The 16,498-nt window shown below is 34.4% G+C and overlaps 2 protein-coding genes across 2 annotated transcripts; both read right to left on the bottom strand.

The window, feature by feature from the left end:
- Positions 1-4,889: 4,889 nt before the first annotated feature.
- Positions 4,890-5,423, bottom strand: LOC106065620 (60S ribosomal protein L14-like). The gene has a single exon (XM_056022119.1). It carries the CDS (start codon positions 5,397-5,399, stop codon positions 4,905-4,907), a length of 495 nt encoding a protein of 164 aa, XP_055878094.1. The 5' UTR covers positions 5,400-5,423; the 3' UTR covers positions 4,890-4,904.
- Positions 5,424-7,135: 1,712 nt separating this feature from the next.
- Positions 7,136-11,691, bottom strand: LOC106065602 (eukaryotic translation initiation factor 4E-binding protein 1-like). Its single transcript, XM_013224451.2, has 3 exons — positions 11,447-11,691; positions 9,801-9,983; positions 7,136-9,213 (listed from the first exon to the last, which is right to left on the bottom strand). Exons 1-3 carry the CDS (start codon positions 11,580-11,582, stop codon positions 9,164-9,166), a joined length of 369 nt encoding a protein of 122 aa, XP_013079905.1. The 5' UTR covers positions 11,583-11,691; the 3' UTR covers positions 7,136-9,163.
- Positions 11,692-16,498: the final 4,807 nt, after the last annotated feature.

Below are 16,498 nucleotides of genomic sequence, written 5' to 3'. Positions count from 1 at the left end.
CACTACACACCACATCCACCACACACGACACCTATCACACACCATATCCACTACACACCACATCCACTACACACCACATCCACCACACAACATTTTATTATGACTTTTAGACTTTGCACAATTTCCAAATAGTAGTAAGTAAAAAAATAAATAAAGTTGTCCACACATTCTCGAACAAACTCTTGAACCAACTCTTGAACAAACTCTTGAACAAACTCTTGAACCAACTCTTGAACAAACTCTTGAACCAACTCTTGAACAAACTCTTGAACAAACTCTTGAACCAACTCTTGAACAAACTCTTGAACCAACTCTTGAACAAACTCTTGAACAAACTCTTGAACAAACTCTTGAACAAATTCTTGAACAAATTCTTGAACAAACTCTTGAACAAACTCTTGAACAAACTCTTGAACCAACTCTTGAACAAACTCTTGAACCAACTCTTGAACAAACTCTTGAACAAACTCTTGAACCAACTCTTGAACAAACTCTTGAACAAACTCTTGAACAAACTCTTGAACAAACTCTTGAACAAACTCTTGAACAAATTCTTGAACAAACTCTTGAACAAACTCTTGAACCAACTCTTGAACAAACTCTTGAACCAACTCTTGAACCAACTCTTGAACAAACTCTTGAACCAACTCTTGAACCAACTCTTGAACCAACTCTTGAACCAACTCTTGAACAAACTCTTGAACAAACTCTTGAACAAACTCTTGAACAAACTCTTGAACTAACTCTTGAGCCAACTCTTGAACCAACTCTTGAACAAACTCTTGAACAAACTCTTGAACCAACTCTTGAACCAACTCTTGAACAAACTCTTGAACCAACTCTTGAACAAATTCTTGAACAAATTCTTGAACCAACTCTTGAACCAACTCTTGAACAAACTCTTGAACAAACTCTTGAACAATTGAACAAACTCTTGAACAAACTCTTGAACCAACTCTTGAACCAACTCTTGAACAAACTCTTGAACCAACTCTTGAACAAACTCTTGAACAAACTCTTGAACCAACTCTTGAACCAACTCTTGAACAAACTCTTGAACCAACTCTTGAACCAACTCTTGAACAAACTCTTGAACAAACTCTTGAACAAACTCTTGAACCAACTCTTGAACCAACTCTTGAACAAACTCTTAAACAAACTCTTGAACAAACTCTTGAACCAACTCTTGAACAAACTCTTGAACCAACTCTTGAACAAACTCTTGAACAAAGTCTTAAACAAACTCTTGAACAAACTCTTGAATAAACTCTTGAACCAACTCTTGAACCAACTCATATATTTTGGTCCATTCATTGAGTTGCTTAGAAATTGGGCATTCTCTTTCATTCTCTTTTCTTATTCCGGAGGAAAGTGTGATCCTCCCCCCACCTCCACCCCCATTCTACAAGAATTTCACTTTATAATCTAGTTCTCTTATTAATCACTGTTGTTTGAAAAGTGAATTATTGGGCGTTACCTTACCAAGCCTTAGGTAGGAGCATGACAAGGCGCGTGACAACTGGAGAACCACTGCGCTAGTCACGCTGTTTAAGTCTGTGTCACATCATGAATGGAAATTTTCCTAGTCTGTCCTAGCACACAGATCGTCACGTTTAACAAGAGACAACGCTTCAACCAGTTGAAGATAGCATACAATCTAGTTTACCGAATAATTACTTAACGAATAGTCAATTTATTTCAAGTATTTTTTTTTTACCTTTACCTTTACCTATCCCTTAGTCTGTTGGACCGTTGGGGCACCAGGCAAGACTTGTCGACCGTCTTTCTCCATTCTTCCCTTTTTTTTTTTTTTTTTGCCTTGTTTAGAACCTCTCTCAATGGCAGGCCCGTCCATTCTTTAATGATGTCCTCCCATCGCTTTTTCTGTCTTCCTCTTCTTCTTTTCCTGGCACTGTTCCCTGAAGGAAGGTCTTTGCGAGCCCAGTACACAATTTAAAACGTTCAATAAATTGCTCACAATGAATTGCTTATCAAACATATACTAACTATAAATTACGCGTTATAAATTACACATAATAAAGAGCAGCTGCTGGTCGGAAAAAGTGAGAAAGGGGGGGGGGTGATTTGGTATCGCGAAATGTCACACCACCTCTACGACGAAAGTCAAGGGACAGATGATAATGATGGTGATGATAATGATGAGCTTTCTATCCATACATAAGTTAAAATATACCTGTTTGAATGTACATTGTTTATTTTCAACGCAGAGCACATGACAATTACACGTAAGCTATATTATGTATAACTATTTAGACCCAATGCACAAGATCTGAGAAAATATAGAATAGTAAGTCTGCACGCCATTTCTGTAGGCGTCTAACAGATGAGCATAAAAATGACAATGATGTAAGGGAAGCAACTCCTTATTTCGTAACCGTTCGTTTTATGTTGAATGTCATGTAGGCCCTATCTGATTTGAATGCGACGATCTTTATGCGAAATGTGATAATTGGAACTTAATGCATGCAGAGGGCGCCACTGAGTGCACATTCTGAACTCAGGTGAAATCGTTAATTCCATGGTCAAATGTTGAAATGCAGCAACTATTATATTTAAAAAAAAAACAACTTTTTTTTTAAGACGTGAATTTAACATTGGACTAAAAATAGCAAACAAACGCACATCAGATACAAGGAAGGGGGGGGGTGAACAAAAATTGTGGAGCAGAGTGAATAGTAGCCATTTTTTACAAAGCTTATATGAACTCACTCTGTCTGGTAAAATGTTTGTACATGTTATTTATCTTAAACCCAATCTCTGATAAAGTTAAAATTTCGCACAATTATTTCTTGTACCTGACAAGACAAGATTCAATAACAAAAAAATACTTTAAAAAAAAAAACAAAGCTTAGGCCTATATAGAGGGTAGTTGTATCAATTAATTTGGATCAGTCATGTAATTAAATATGTAATAGATCCAGACCAACAACAATAAGTCTGTGCGATATTATTACCAACTGTTTTTGTTTAGCACAATTTCATGCTTTTAGCTTACTCAATACCCTATGATCCTATCACGTGACATTTGGACCTGTTGGAACGGTGTAGGGGGAAAAAGAAGGGGGGTATCTGTGTGATCACTTTTTAAATGTATTAATTTAAAAAAAAAAGTGAGAGCCCTGAATCCGAACTTGAGAGCGAGGCCTCCTCCTCAGCCTCCCCAAGCCAATACAGTAACCTCTGGGCCAGGTGGCTTATGAATAGAGAGTTTTTTTTAATTTAAGTTATTTACAAACTTGTCATTATACAAACAATAAAGGGAACTAGTTCAACTTAAAGCACCTTATCAGTGAAGTAAAATTTCTGTCCATTGTTTGAGATACCAAACAAAATAATTAATTTCCAATTTTCAATTAACTAATTGTTTGTTTTGTTTTTTTTACTGATTCAAGTATAAGCCTGTAAAAAAAAATTAGTTCTGCAAATTTCAGCTTAAAAAATAGTTGTGCAAATTTCAGCTTAAAAAATAGTTGTGCAAATTTCAGCTTAATCCGAGATTAGGTGTCGGAGAAAAAAACGTGTACAAACTTTTTACCAGACAGAGTGAGTTGATATAAGCTTTGTAAAAATTACGAGTTAGTTAATAAACTATTGGTATTTAATTAATTTTGTTTGGTATCAAACAAGGGAAAGAAATCGTATTTGACAGAGGTGGTGGAAAAAAAGTTGAATTAGTAATGATAAATAATTAGCGCTTTGATAATAATTATTATAATCGTTTATACCTCACAAAAAATGTCCACTACTTCCAACACACCTTGGCCATTTATGATAACGTCATTCGGTATGCGCAGGATACTAGGGGCCTATTGACAGCCCCTACATCAAACCTTCCGCTAGACGACGGGACATGGCATAGAGGGCTGAATATGAATCTGGGACCTCCGAGACTATAGAACGACAGTCTAGCGCGCATACCGCACGACCAGGCAGCCATCCTCAGTTGTGACAACCTCGATATTAAACGACAGTAAGGATCTATTTTTTTTACCCTAATAAATATTTCTACACTTAGTTGCAGACGCATCTATTTATTGAATGATTTATGTGTGGACAGCGGTAGGAGAGATGTATTACATCAAATCCATCACATCACAACATCTGTCGACACAGCACGAGGCGACCAGTCAGCTGCAGAAAAGGAAAACCAATCTAGATGATAGAAGAAGAATGGAGACTGGTTGGTGTTCAAACAGATGGCTTGAGATTATATTTTGATGTCATTTGTATGTGCGTGTGTTTAATAAAGAGCCGCAAATTTCTTATTAAAGTATAATAAACTAATATTGATATTATAACTAAAGCCCTGACATTAGGATAAATAAATAGTTCATTTATTGACACTGAGAAAACTCGTCATTTTTCTTTTACAAAGCTTCTATGAACTCACTTCCGTCCGTCTGTCTGTCACAAATTTTGTACAAATATTTTCCCACTTACCATTCTTAGATCAAGTTGAAATTTTGTACAATTAGTCATAGTCGATGACAATATATGAATCATTATTATCAATAAAACAAAAACATTAATTAATCAATTAGTAGTAATGTATTTTTTTATATAGAAAAGGTAGTTAAAGTTAAACCTTTCTGTGTTGAGAAATGTGGCAACGATTTTGCGGTTTTTCCTCGCAGGTAAGCTTTGTCTTGAAAAGAAAAAGTATTTCTATTAATTTTTTTTTTTAGCTTTACAAAAATTATTGAATTTCATATTCTGTAGAAGTAAAGTTGGAGTGATGAAAGCATGTTCCAGAAGAGATGGTGGGGCCTGTGGATTGGAGTTTTCAGTACCAGTGCGACCATCACCCATGGGGCTGCCTAAATGGCTATAAGTTTTCAAATAGTAGAATACCATATTGTTATTATTATTTTTTTAAATTGTACTTAATTTATTGTAACACAAGTGTATTTATTTCTTTCCTTTAGCTGCTGCTTTAGCTGTTGCCTTTTCAATTTATTGGGTTTGGCTGGTCCCTTGCGTGCTTGTTTCCTCAACTTTCCAAACTCAATGTTAATTAGACGGTTGCGAGCTTGTTGAGCTGTCATCAACCTTTCAAAATCTGTCAGTTCAGTTCTCCTCTTTGATGTAGCCAGTTTCTTAGCCCAAGTTGACTGTTCCCATTTTTTGGGGGTAACCTCAGCAGCCTCCCAAGCCTTCTTTACAGTACCTGTTCTAGCTGAATGGTTAATTTTAATTGTGCAGGGTGTTAGGTGCAGAGCTTTAAAGTTCATATCTTTGCGACCAACACCGGAGCAGGGGCCATCAACTAGAGCCCTGTTTTGATCAATGACATCAACAATGGCTACTAATTTTCCTTTATCAGCTCCATGTGCTATATAGGCCACTCGGCTAATCTCAGCAAAGCGAGAATATAACATTTTCTGTATGGCTATTAATGTGTTTTGTATGTCTTTTCCTTTGTGACTCTAAAATGATTGGCCCTGCGTCCAGTACATGTTTATAAAATGCTACTCTGTCCAGGTTTTCTATGTATGAATATCTCTTAATGTAATGGAAATACACATTTAAGTTAACTCCGGAGAGCAGACCTTCGCGAGCAAACCTAATCAATACATCTCAAAAACCAAAAAGACATTGACAAAAAAAAAAAAAGCATATGTTGGCAAAGCACCGTTCAATCGCTGCCATATCTCTTAATATTGCAAGTTTTATCTTCTATTTTTCTATATAAAACAAAATTAAATAATTACAACTAATTGATTAACTAATTGGTTGTTGTTTTTTTTAAGTGATAACTGTTGTTCTCGGCAATGAATACTTACAACTGAATTGGGAAGCGGGAGGGAGAAGGTTAAAGAATCCAACCAGACAGACCGAGTAAATCTAGGCTTAACTTTTGTTGTTAAACAAAAGGGTGGGGAGGGGAGAAATAATCTCAAGAAAGATAAAACCAGAAGACACGGAATAAAACACGGCTGCCTTAATTATCCCTTTATGGGAAAAGTAATTTCGAAACATAAAAAGGCAACGACTTCTGTAAGAAATCAATAAAAGGATTACGTTACTGGACATAGAACACATACTTGATGCAATTGATCTTAAAACTATATCTTAATCTTGTATATTCACAGAGTCCCCCACCACTTTTTGTTTCTTTCCACAGACCAAATTCCAAGTAAGATATTTCTCAGTTCGCCGAACGGATGAACGCGATGACATAAGTGACAACTGAGGTCAGTAAGAGTTCACAACAGGCTTGTTTTCCTTTTTTGTGCACCAACCATGTCACACATACACGCGCGCGGACAATGAGGCCATATTTTGATGACAGGATTTCTGTGTGGGACACATGTAAAGTAGGTCAATCTTGTAGGTGAAGGACATTCAGTTCTTTAAGACTAAAGACTACAGCAGGATCACCACATCAATCATTTGATGCCACAAGATTCTCTACTCTTTTTAATATCCCGACACTTTGTTTTATCTATTTTCCACCAAAAGTTTCTTTGATAGGGCCGGATTTACTTATTGAAAGGCAGGCTATAGCTTATGGCCCCCAAGAAGTATAATATTTAGACTAAAGGACTCCATAATCCATTAAACTAATAGCCTAGTCATGTCTGAATACAGAAGTCTCATAGTAGGTTGAGTTGATTATTTTGGTCCTAGAAGTCTAATAATCGGATGGTCCAAAGATAAAAATGAGACTACGACAAGAGAATTTAGTCTGAATAAACCAAACGATCAATGGTTTCTTAAGACTGGCACCCCATTCCATTTTATAACCACAAAAAGTTTGATGACAGTAAGTTTTGTTATAAATTTCTTAGTTTATCAGTAAATAAAATAGTCTATCATCTATATTGTCTTTTTTTCTAGTGCTTTCCACTTCTGCTATATAGTCATGTTCCTTAATGACAAAACAGTCACTTTGACTACACAAACAAACAAAACCTGAATAGCTCAGCTTTTGGCAAGAGTAATAAAATGACCTAGTCATAAGGTGTGCTCTCTGGACTGTTGTCTCAATTGTCCTGGGTTCAAATTCTGCCCACCATAACCATTCTGGGGGAGGTTTGGACTCATATGAAATAATAATCATTTCTGCTAGAACATCAAGAAACATGTAAAACAAACCAAGACAGACACAGAGTTGCTTCTATTTATTTAATGACGACTTTGGACCTTATTATCACACAAAGAGCCTGTGGGACTTGACTTGTATTAATGACCAAGTCAGCATGGGAGCTTTAAACCTGAAATACTTGAAGTGTAAAAGTGAATGCCTTGTGATGGCTCCACCTTCCACATGATTACACTAAACAACTCAAAAAATATGTACAATTTGGAGGAAATTACAAATAAAAGAAAAGCAAAGAAATGGGTCGAAATGTAATACTTCAACATGCCAAGTTGGCTATGCATAGTTTAGCACGAAAACAAACAAAAATCTTATGAAACGTGTAAAATGTTTCTTTTAAGATAATGAACATGATACTTTTAAAAACAAAAAACAAGTATTAAAAAAAAATATTTATCAAGCGCATTAAGATTTACATCACAAGTTAACAATAGGACAACCACGTGGTTTTCTAAGCTGTAAGACATTGCTTCATGTAGCCAGCCATTTTACAGCCTTGACAATCAAATGTCTGTAACCTTTAACCTAAGACAGAAATCAGAAGATGCAGCACTTGTGTACAAAAAAAAATTAATTATGCTTGTAACTTTGGTTAGTACAGAACAATGTCAAATCAACAAGAAAAAAAAAATATATATAATTGGATAATGAACATAAAGACAGGAGTTTCAAATCATAGTGACAGCTCAGCAGAAAACACAAAGGTACTTTTAACACTAAAAGAATAGCTTGATAGGCCAACATACAAAAACATGGAACCTGACTGAAAAAAAAAAATCAAAATATTTAACTAATACACACATGTACCCAAAAACCAATCAAAGTGTAAGAAAATATTCAATAATGCCGAATCGCATAACCCAAATGCTCTCCCCAGACTGTGGTGCCTCATTCGTACTTTAAAATGGACACAACACAATCGTTATCATACAAACAGCATATCTCTTTATGAACAGCTGCCTAACTCTATAACATGACATGAACAGCTCGAACTAATACGAAATGAGATTTTCATAAAATATATGATATGATTCCTTTTTTTTTTGTTTTTTTTTAAAGCAAATAAGAAAAAAAATTCCATTCCCTAAAATGCAGCTGGCCAACTAGAAATGAAAACATGTGATGTCAACAAAAAACTTAGTTCCACAACAAACATTCAGATACTGAATATGTTTATTAAAAGCAGAAAGAGTACCGGTAATTTTTTAAGGTAATTTTTTTTTTCTTTCTATTACTATGTACTACTGAAAAAAAATTTAAATAGCTCCATACACAGTATACAGTAGGCCAACTCAAGATATAATATTTTCATAGCAACATTTACACTTGTCAGTTTTTCTATTGTCAATCCACAAGCTACTATTATCTAAACCCTATCTGCTCCAAACAGACCAAAACATTAAATATTTTAAGATAAAAATCTAATAGCTGTCATTCTGTATTTTTCTTATTAGGCAAGAGGTTTGGTTTATATAAGATTTAACATTTTACATGGAAGCAGTGTATGTTAATATTCTTTTGAGTAATAAAAATATAATAAAAATTTGGAAATAAAAATATAATAAAATCTGTAATGTACAATAAAGTCAGTAAAATTGTAAAATAAAAATGCTTTTTTTTAGTTGAAATTTAATATGTACATAATAAAAAAACTGGCTTTATTTAACTAATACTTTAAAGAAACATACTCATTTTAAAGTGTATAAAATCCATTAATAAAACATATTTTCTTACATTAAAAAAAATACAATTAACAAACTAATTAATGACAATTTTAAAACTTGGAGCAAGTACTATTACTTTAGTTATTTGGGCAAAAGCTTACATATACACTGTACTCCTTTCTCTTGTATTGGACAACAGAACACTAAGTCTAGCAACCATCACTCATCCTGGATGCACACAGGGCTAATCAGATAGATTGCTGCAACTGGAGCTCTTTGATTGATTTGTTTTGGACGAAAAAAAAAAAAAAAAAAAAAAGAACACAGCTATTGACCGAAAGACACTTGGCCTGCCAAAGTGGAACTTTTTTTTATTTTAAATATCCATCTCAAATTGTGGGTGTTCATCATGACCATACTTGCCATCTGTAAAAAGAAGAAAAAGATTTTATACAGCCAACGTAATGATTTCAGAGAACTATAAAATGGAAAAAAATCAGCACAACAAAAATTAAAACAAAGGATACTTGGCCCAGGAGGTTTTCTTTTATAAAAAAAATAAAGTAAAATAAAACAAATTCTATATATACGCAAAATCAGAATGAAGTCAAAACCCAAAGTCTTTGTTGCTGACAGATATCACTGCATTAGAAATAAAAAAGAAATATTCTTATGCCAGATGTGAGCGGGACAAAATGATACAGATACAGTTTAAGATCAGCAGCTTCAGGTTCTGACAGAATACAACTGTGTGTGCTGCAAGATCCCCAAGGACTGACTCACAAAGCCTTGGTTTAGCAACAAGGCAGTGGTCAAAGTTATGCGAGACTCACCATTGGAAACATTTTATAGATAAGAGAATTATAACATTACCAGCAAGAAAATATGTACAGAACTTTATATCCTGGACAATACTGCCTATATCAGTCACAAGTATTATCATATTTAAAAAAAAATATTTATGATAACCATTTTTTTTTATTATTATCAGATAGAATTTGCCATACAAGTACCTTCTTTTAAGTGATCTTTTTCCTCAGTTAATCCATTTTCTTTATCTTTCAACTTGGGAGACAGTGCGTCTGCATTGAAGTCAGTAATACCTGGAATTTTAGCCATATTGGCTGGAGGGCTTCTTGCCAATGGCGAGTTTCGTAGCTGCATAAGACGGGAGCGATCATAAACAATTCTGGTACCTGTAAAAATGAAATTGCATTTAATTTATGTAGTTACTGAAAATCTAAATATTACATAAGGTGTTGTTTTTTTTTTAAATCTTTTTTTACCATGCTAAAAGAAGTTCATTTTAAAAGCAATATTATTATAGTTTAATAAAAATTTATATATAACTGACATCTATGTAATAAAACTATATATATCAAATGAGTCAATAAAACCATTTACATTATGGAACTTTTAATAAAAACCAATAGTTATTTGCTAATTATAAATAAAATTAATTTTAAAATTACTAGGTGACTAATAAAATTTAGTCAAAACTAAAAGCCTAATATATCTCTGCTTTTTTAGCAGAACTTTTTTTGGTGGAGAGGAGAATGTTGACAGTTCTAAATCTTTTGAAATTTCAAAATAGATATATGCTGTCACCACTTAATGCAGACCTGTACAAAATATTTAAAAGACATTCTTCATTTTTTACTAGATTTTTAACTCTTTTGCATTCATGAGACAAACTCAGATCCCAAACACAAGGGAGACCAAATTAATAGAGGAGCAGTTTGTTGAAACATCCTCAAATGAACTTGTATATTTGCAGTTGGTACTCACAAACCAAGTAGAGCTAAATACACTCAACTTTTATAAAATCTCATCATGTTCAGAAGTAATTTTTTTTTATTTTATGTTAAATACAAGTTTTAATAATAATTTCAATGATACTTCTTCCACAAAATGTTTGTTTTTATTGTAAATTGTAAATACTACATCTACAGGACTACTACTAGTACTAGAGTAGACTAGAGTCAGTAGAAGTAGAGTTAACTGTAGTTAGAATTTAGATGCTGAAGTTATTTGCAGGTCCTAGAAAAAAACCTTATATTCAGGCTTATTTATATATAATATAATATAAAAGAGTATTAAGAGTGAGGTCCTTTGGGGTTTGGTAAAAAAAAACATAAAATTGGGAACTGGATCTAGATCAGAATATAGATTCTACTAGAAATTAGAATGTATAAAATTAGCCAATTAAGTTAAGTTCTAAGACTTTTATTTATTTATTTTTATTTTCTTGTCACATGGCCTTCTCAAATTAGCTTCATTAAGATGTCAGCCATTTTGAACAATGAACTGTAAGAAAAAGTAACTTGGTTAGTCATTGATAACCTATTTCTATTTTAGACATATGTTTGCAAGATAACTCTGGTTGTAAGTTGTATAGACAATATAAGTATAGTAGACTAGATCCATGGTAGAGCTAGTCTAATTTAATTCTAACAACTAATTACTAATCACTATTGCAAAGAGCAATAAATTATTTAAAAAATGCAACCAAAACATGATCTACTAGTAATAGTATACTAATTAAGATTTAATTATTGTACAGATCTAACAGTAAAGTGAGTTATTTGGTGCCTCAAATAAAAATTGTCAGTCTAATCAAAATCATGTTAAGTATGCCAAACTCAAACTTAAAACTTACCACCAGGTGTAGTAGAAAATAGTGTTCCACCAGGAGTTGAACTGTAATCAGAGGGTAATTGTGAAACATCATTTAAAACTACTCTTCTAATAGCAGGAATGTCTCTCCCTTTTGGTGATTGTTCTTGACTTGCCATTATTTTTATATTTAAACACTTTAAAAACCTAAAAGCAAATTTCAGCACTCTCTATCTTTCGCTCTGCTAAACATACACACTCAGCAACAGTGTTGTCAACTTTGGTATTGAATTTAAAAAAAAAAGCCAAATTTAGCTGTAAATTGTACCAAACAAAAAAAAATCGGTTATTCATAATTTAAAAAAAAAATCTAAATGATTGCTCCCGGGAAAACCTGTATTAAAAATTACTTATAGGAATGTTAGGTTTACATTTATAATAAAAATGGCAACAAGTTGAAAGCTTAATTTAATAAAATAATAATTGTGTGTATAAAATATAATAGGCCTACCATCAAGGGCGTATAGCCGTATAGGTTTTGTTTTCGGAAGAGAGGTATTTTTCTTATTGTCTTTGCACATATAGATCTATATACTTTAAATTTACGTAATGAATGTTTAGTACTGCCAGTTGTTTTTTCTTCAAAACTCTTTAGTACCCTATAGTATGTTCTTTCTGGAATCAGATAATTAAGCCTAGGCCCGCGGCCTAGGGGAAGGTACCGAGTGGAGCTCTGTGAGCTCCCCTAGCAGGGTCATGGCGTCAGGAATTTTTTCCCCTTTGTTTGGTAACTTAAAAATGCATTTTTTATGTGTCTCAATCGCAATACTCGGCTATTCTTTAAAAAAAAAGATGATGGTGAAATATCAAGTCTGCTATTTACTGCACTTTATTAATGAGTTAGGCAATTTTTAGTTTTGCTTTATTTTTTATTGAAAGAAAGGGTTTTAACCTCAAGCCCATAGTTCTTGGCTAGGTTAATGGAATTTAGTGACTGTAATTTTTTAAATTATTATTGGAAGGGGGTTTTAACCTCACCCCCCCCCTTTTCTACGCTCATGACTTTGGTGATCGTAGTTAGCTTTAGTTGTTTTTTTTTATTGGGGTGGTTTTAAGTTTAATCACCCCTCTTCGTCCTTTGGCAACGTGTAGTTTTTTTGTTTTGTTTTTATTTTGTTGTTGAAAGGGGATTTTGAACCTCACTCCAATGGCTACGCTCATGGCTTTGGAATTGTAATTTGCTTTAGTTTTTTATCGGAGGGTTTTTTAACCCCAACTACCCCCCCCCTCCTTTTTTTTTTAACAAAACAATTTTATGACTAGTTTTGCTTTAGTTTTTATTTTAAACTAACACAAATTACAGTCATCCCGCAAAGAGAGATTTTGTTTGGGGGGGGGGAGAGTTAAACCCTGAATCCCTCCCCTAGCAACACCCATATATGCCTACGATCATTAATTAGCTGATAGCTAATTAGTATAAGTATATACGTAAGCAGAAACGTATTTGTATACCCAGTATAATATCTGTTGTGTATGTTTAGTTTTAGCATAAAAATAGCAAAGTAGCGCCCCAGTCTATACTTTACGCTTGCCTCACTTGCCAGATATTTTTTGTTACAAATGGTTCTCTAAAAATGGGGTTCTCGACTCTAAAAATAATTTTTAAGCTGTCTTTCGATGTGCCCTGTTCTAACGTCTATCTTGCATTGAAAAATAAGAACAATTCAATCTAGTCTTGAGTAGCCTTGCCACCATCATCAACGATAATGCTACCAGCTATATAGGTCTGTTTAACGTTACCCGGCCAGGTTGATAAACGATGGCCTACTTTCTGATGTTCTAGTTCTTTGACAGTAGTTACAAAAACCTACTTCTATGCGATGTGGTAAGACTAGGTTACGTTCCTGTCTGCTTGAAACAGAACTATATATAAATTAATGCGAATAAAATACAGTCTGAACCAGAAAACCTGCAGTTTAATATTTTTGTTTGCTTATTAATTGAGTTAATTCTCTTACATAAGGCTATCTAATTATTTTTTTTAAAGGCCATATATAAAAACGAAATATACTTTTAAAAAAAGAGTATATTTTGCTTTAGAAATGAAGCGTGCGTCCTATTCCTAAGCTCATGCAGGACGGCAGGGTTGGTTGTGAGCGGGGTTCGAATTCGGACCATCGTATCGACAGTCCCGAGCGCATACCACACGAGTAGGCATTCTCTATATTGATGATATATTGACTGTTTTGACTTAGATCATGTGTGTGAGAGTGAGGTAATGTTCAGTTCCAACAAAAATGCCTTACATTCAGGGGCGGACTGGCTATATGGGCATTCGGGCAAATGCCCGGTGGGCCGGTACCCAAATGGGCCAGTAGGACCACAGAAAGGGCCGCATGGATGCCACTATGTATTAAATTGTTACAGGTTCTATAATATTCTTTTACAAACGGGGCCCTCTTAAATCTCTCTACAGTGTAATTGTAATTTAATTTAATAAATTATTTGAAACAATGTAATAGCCTACATCCGTAGACAGTGCTACTAGTATGCTTTTAGGGCCTACACACTGAGCGATGAAAAAGCAATATAAAGGCTATCTTTTTTTTTTATAGAAATATCGAGCTCATTGTATGCATGTGAACTGTTATCAATGCTCAAAGTATTATAATGAATTTGAGGACCTATAATTGGATGTCCATCAAAAGATATGTAATTTACGGGCCTGATTGTATAGAAATGCCTGGGCCGATTTTGACATCCAGCCCGCCCCTGCTTTATACATTTGCCTATGGTAGCTTCCTAAACTGTTAGAGTTTTCTCTATGACGTAGAACCTACTCGGTGCAGGCCTTATAAGCTTATAAATATATAGGGTGGGTCAAAAAAATGTATACACACTTTAAACTGCAATTTATTTCCCGTTCTACAATGCTAAATTTCTGGACATGGAAAGCTTAATATCCAATTGGAAAAATAAATGTGAGTAGGCCTAATGATCAAACTGGTGGCCTTCAGCATTAGTAATTGCAACATGGCAGACGTGCGTTTGAGTTTTGAAGAGCGGAAGCAGATAATCAAGTGGTACTGGAAGTTAAAGAGTGTTGCTGCGGTTCGAAGACAGTGGAGACATGAGTATGGTACAGAACCACCTTCAAGGTTAACAATTACACGTCTACGAGACAAATTTGAAATTAATGGAACAGTGTGTGATCTGCATAAAGGTCAATCAGGGCGACTTCGTACAGCTACAAGTGATGAGTTGATGAGTCCACAACTGCGGTCTTGGAACTGTTTCAGCGTTCACCTCAAAAATCGTCAAGGCAAGCGGCTCGTGAGAGTAATGTAAGTGCTAGTAGTGTGCTACGCATTCTGAGTAAAGTCAAGTTTCGTGTGTACATTTCAAGGCTGGTACATCAGCTAAGTGACGACGATCCAGATCGAAGGTTAGAATTTTGTGAATGGGTTCAGGAGAGGATGAGACGTGAACCGGGTTTTATGGGTGGCATAATTTGGTCGGATTTATTTTTCCAATCGGACATTAAGCGTTCCATGTCCAGAAATTTAGCATTGTAGAACGGGAAATAAATTGTCTATGACAGTTCAAAGTGTGTATAAATTTTTTTGACGCACCATGAGGCCTATGCAGTCTTTTTTTTTTCGTGGCCTTTTATTTTCTAGGCCCACACAAACACATACACCTATTAACTAGGTCGGGGGATGTGAATGTGTTGCCCCAAATAGGCCTATAAAAATAGCACCGCAAAAAATACAATTGCGCAATTTATGTTAAAACCTACTGCATTGTATAATCTTTATTTAAATCATGTAATAACTGAATATTCATATAGTACAATTCAAGTAGAGCTTCTTAAACATATAATCGTGCAGATGTCATAACGTTTAAAAACAATTATTCAAATAAATTGTTTGAACGATATCATTGCCAGACTACTTAAGCATTCTTTTATCAAAGTCGTTATCGTATAGTTTTCTCATTAATTTCAACTTGGAAAAAAATATTTCATTCGATGAAACAATGATCGGAATAGCCTACTATATAAGGTCTATATCCAACATTTGGAACCACAAGTGTTCAAACCATAATCATAAACAAAACGTAATTAAATCATCAACATTATCATCATCAAACTCCATTAGAGTGAGGGCTTGAGAGGCTCAAATCCTCTCTTGCAAAAGCCTTGGACAGAAACCCTGCTGTCTTGCGTAGTGCATAAATGTCGCCATACAGGTCGAGAGTTTTTGGGTTTCCCAGACCTGTCGAGACGGAGATCAGCAAGTCTGGGTCAGTCAAACAGAATATGAGGCACGGTTTCCTCTTCTTCCCCGCAGCGGGGGCATCAACAGAAGACGAAAATGTATCTTGAACAATGTTGGAAAATATTTTCAGTTCATGGCATGTATTCTTCGGAACAATATAGGCCTATCTGAATCAAATGCATCAGTGGGCGCCATATTAAAATCCTTGCAACATTTCATCAAATTGTTTTGGTTGACTTTTAGTCTATAAATTTTTTTTTTATATATAGTGTCGAAATCCCATAAGACCAAGGTGACGTTTTGTGGGCTCGAGGCGTGCATTCAACAAATTAACTGCTTCATTTAATAAACCGTTTGAAAATGCCACTCGACATTTTTCGTTTGGATCTGTCGTCAATGATTTATCGACTGTGCTTTCATAATCAAACTGTTTTCGCATTTTTCGTCGCCTTAAATAAGGCAGCTGGAAATATCACTTCATTAATTTAATTCTATTGCACTTTTAAAAACATTCCAGTGCAATGTCGAATGGCATGGTTTTAGACTTCATCAAATTCCTGACTATATTCATTTGAGCAAATAAATCGTACCTTTTGAGTATAGAAACCAAAAATTGAACTTTTTTTTAGTTGTTTCGTCAATCCAGTTGCTTCGGTCCTTGCCTTTGGGTCGTAGGCCTTTTCAACCACTTCCACCAATAACTGTTGAAAATTAACATCTCTCACAATATTTTAAGTTCAATCAGTTTAAGTCACTGATTAATATTCATGAATAGATTGACATGGATACGCGTAGGATTAAATTATTTTCTCTTT

This window comes from Biomphalaria glabrata, chromosome 2, assembly GCF_947242115.1.
Source record: "Biomphalaria glabrata chromosome 2, xgBioGlab47.1, whole genome shotgun sequence".
NCBI lineage: Eukaryota > Metazoa > Mollusca > Gastropoda > Planorbidae > Biomphalaria > Biomphalaria glabrata.
This window is presented reverse-complemented; position numbering and strand designations above follow the sequence as displayed.

Bases quoted from the DNA above. Each gene is read 5' to 3' on its own strand.
- LOC106065620 (XM_056022119.1), bottom strand. From the start codon at position 5,399: ATGTTATATTCTCGCTTTGCTGAGATTAGCCGAGTGGCCTATATAGCA.
- LOC106065602 (XM_013224451.2), bottom strand. From the start codon at position 11,582: ATGGCAAGTCAAGAACAATCACCAAAAGGGAGAGACATTCCTGCTATT. The intron at 9,984-11,446 runs GTAAGTTTTAAG...TCATTTTTACAG, and splicing joins ATTTTCTACTACACCTGGTG to GTACCAGAATTGTTTATGAT. The intron at 9,214-9,800 runs GTACTTGTATGG...TTCTTTTTACAG, and splicing joins AAAAGATCACTTAAAAGAAG to ATGGCAAGTATGGTCATGAT.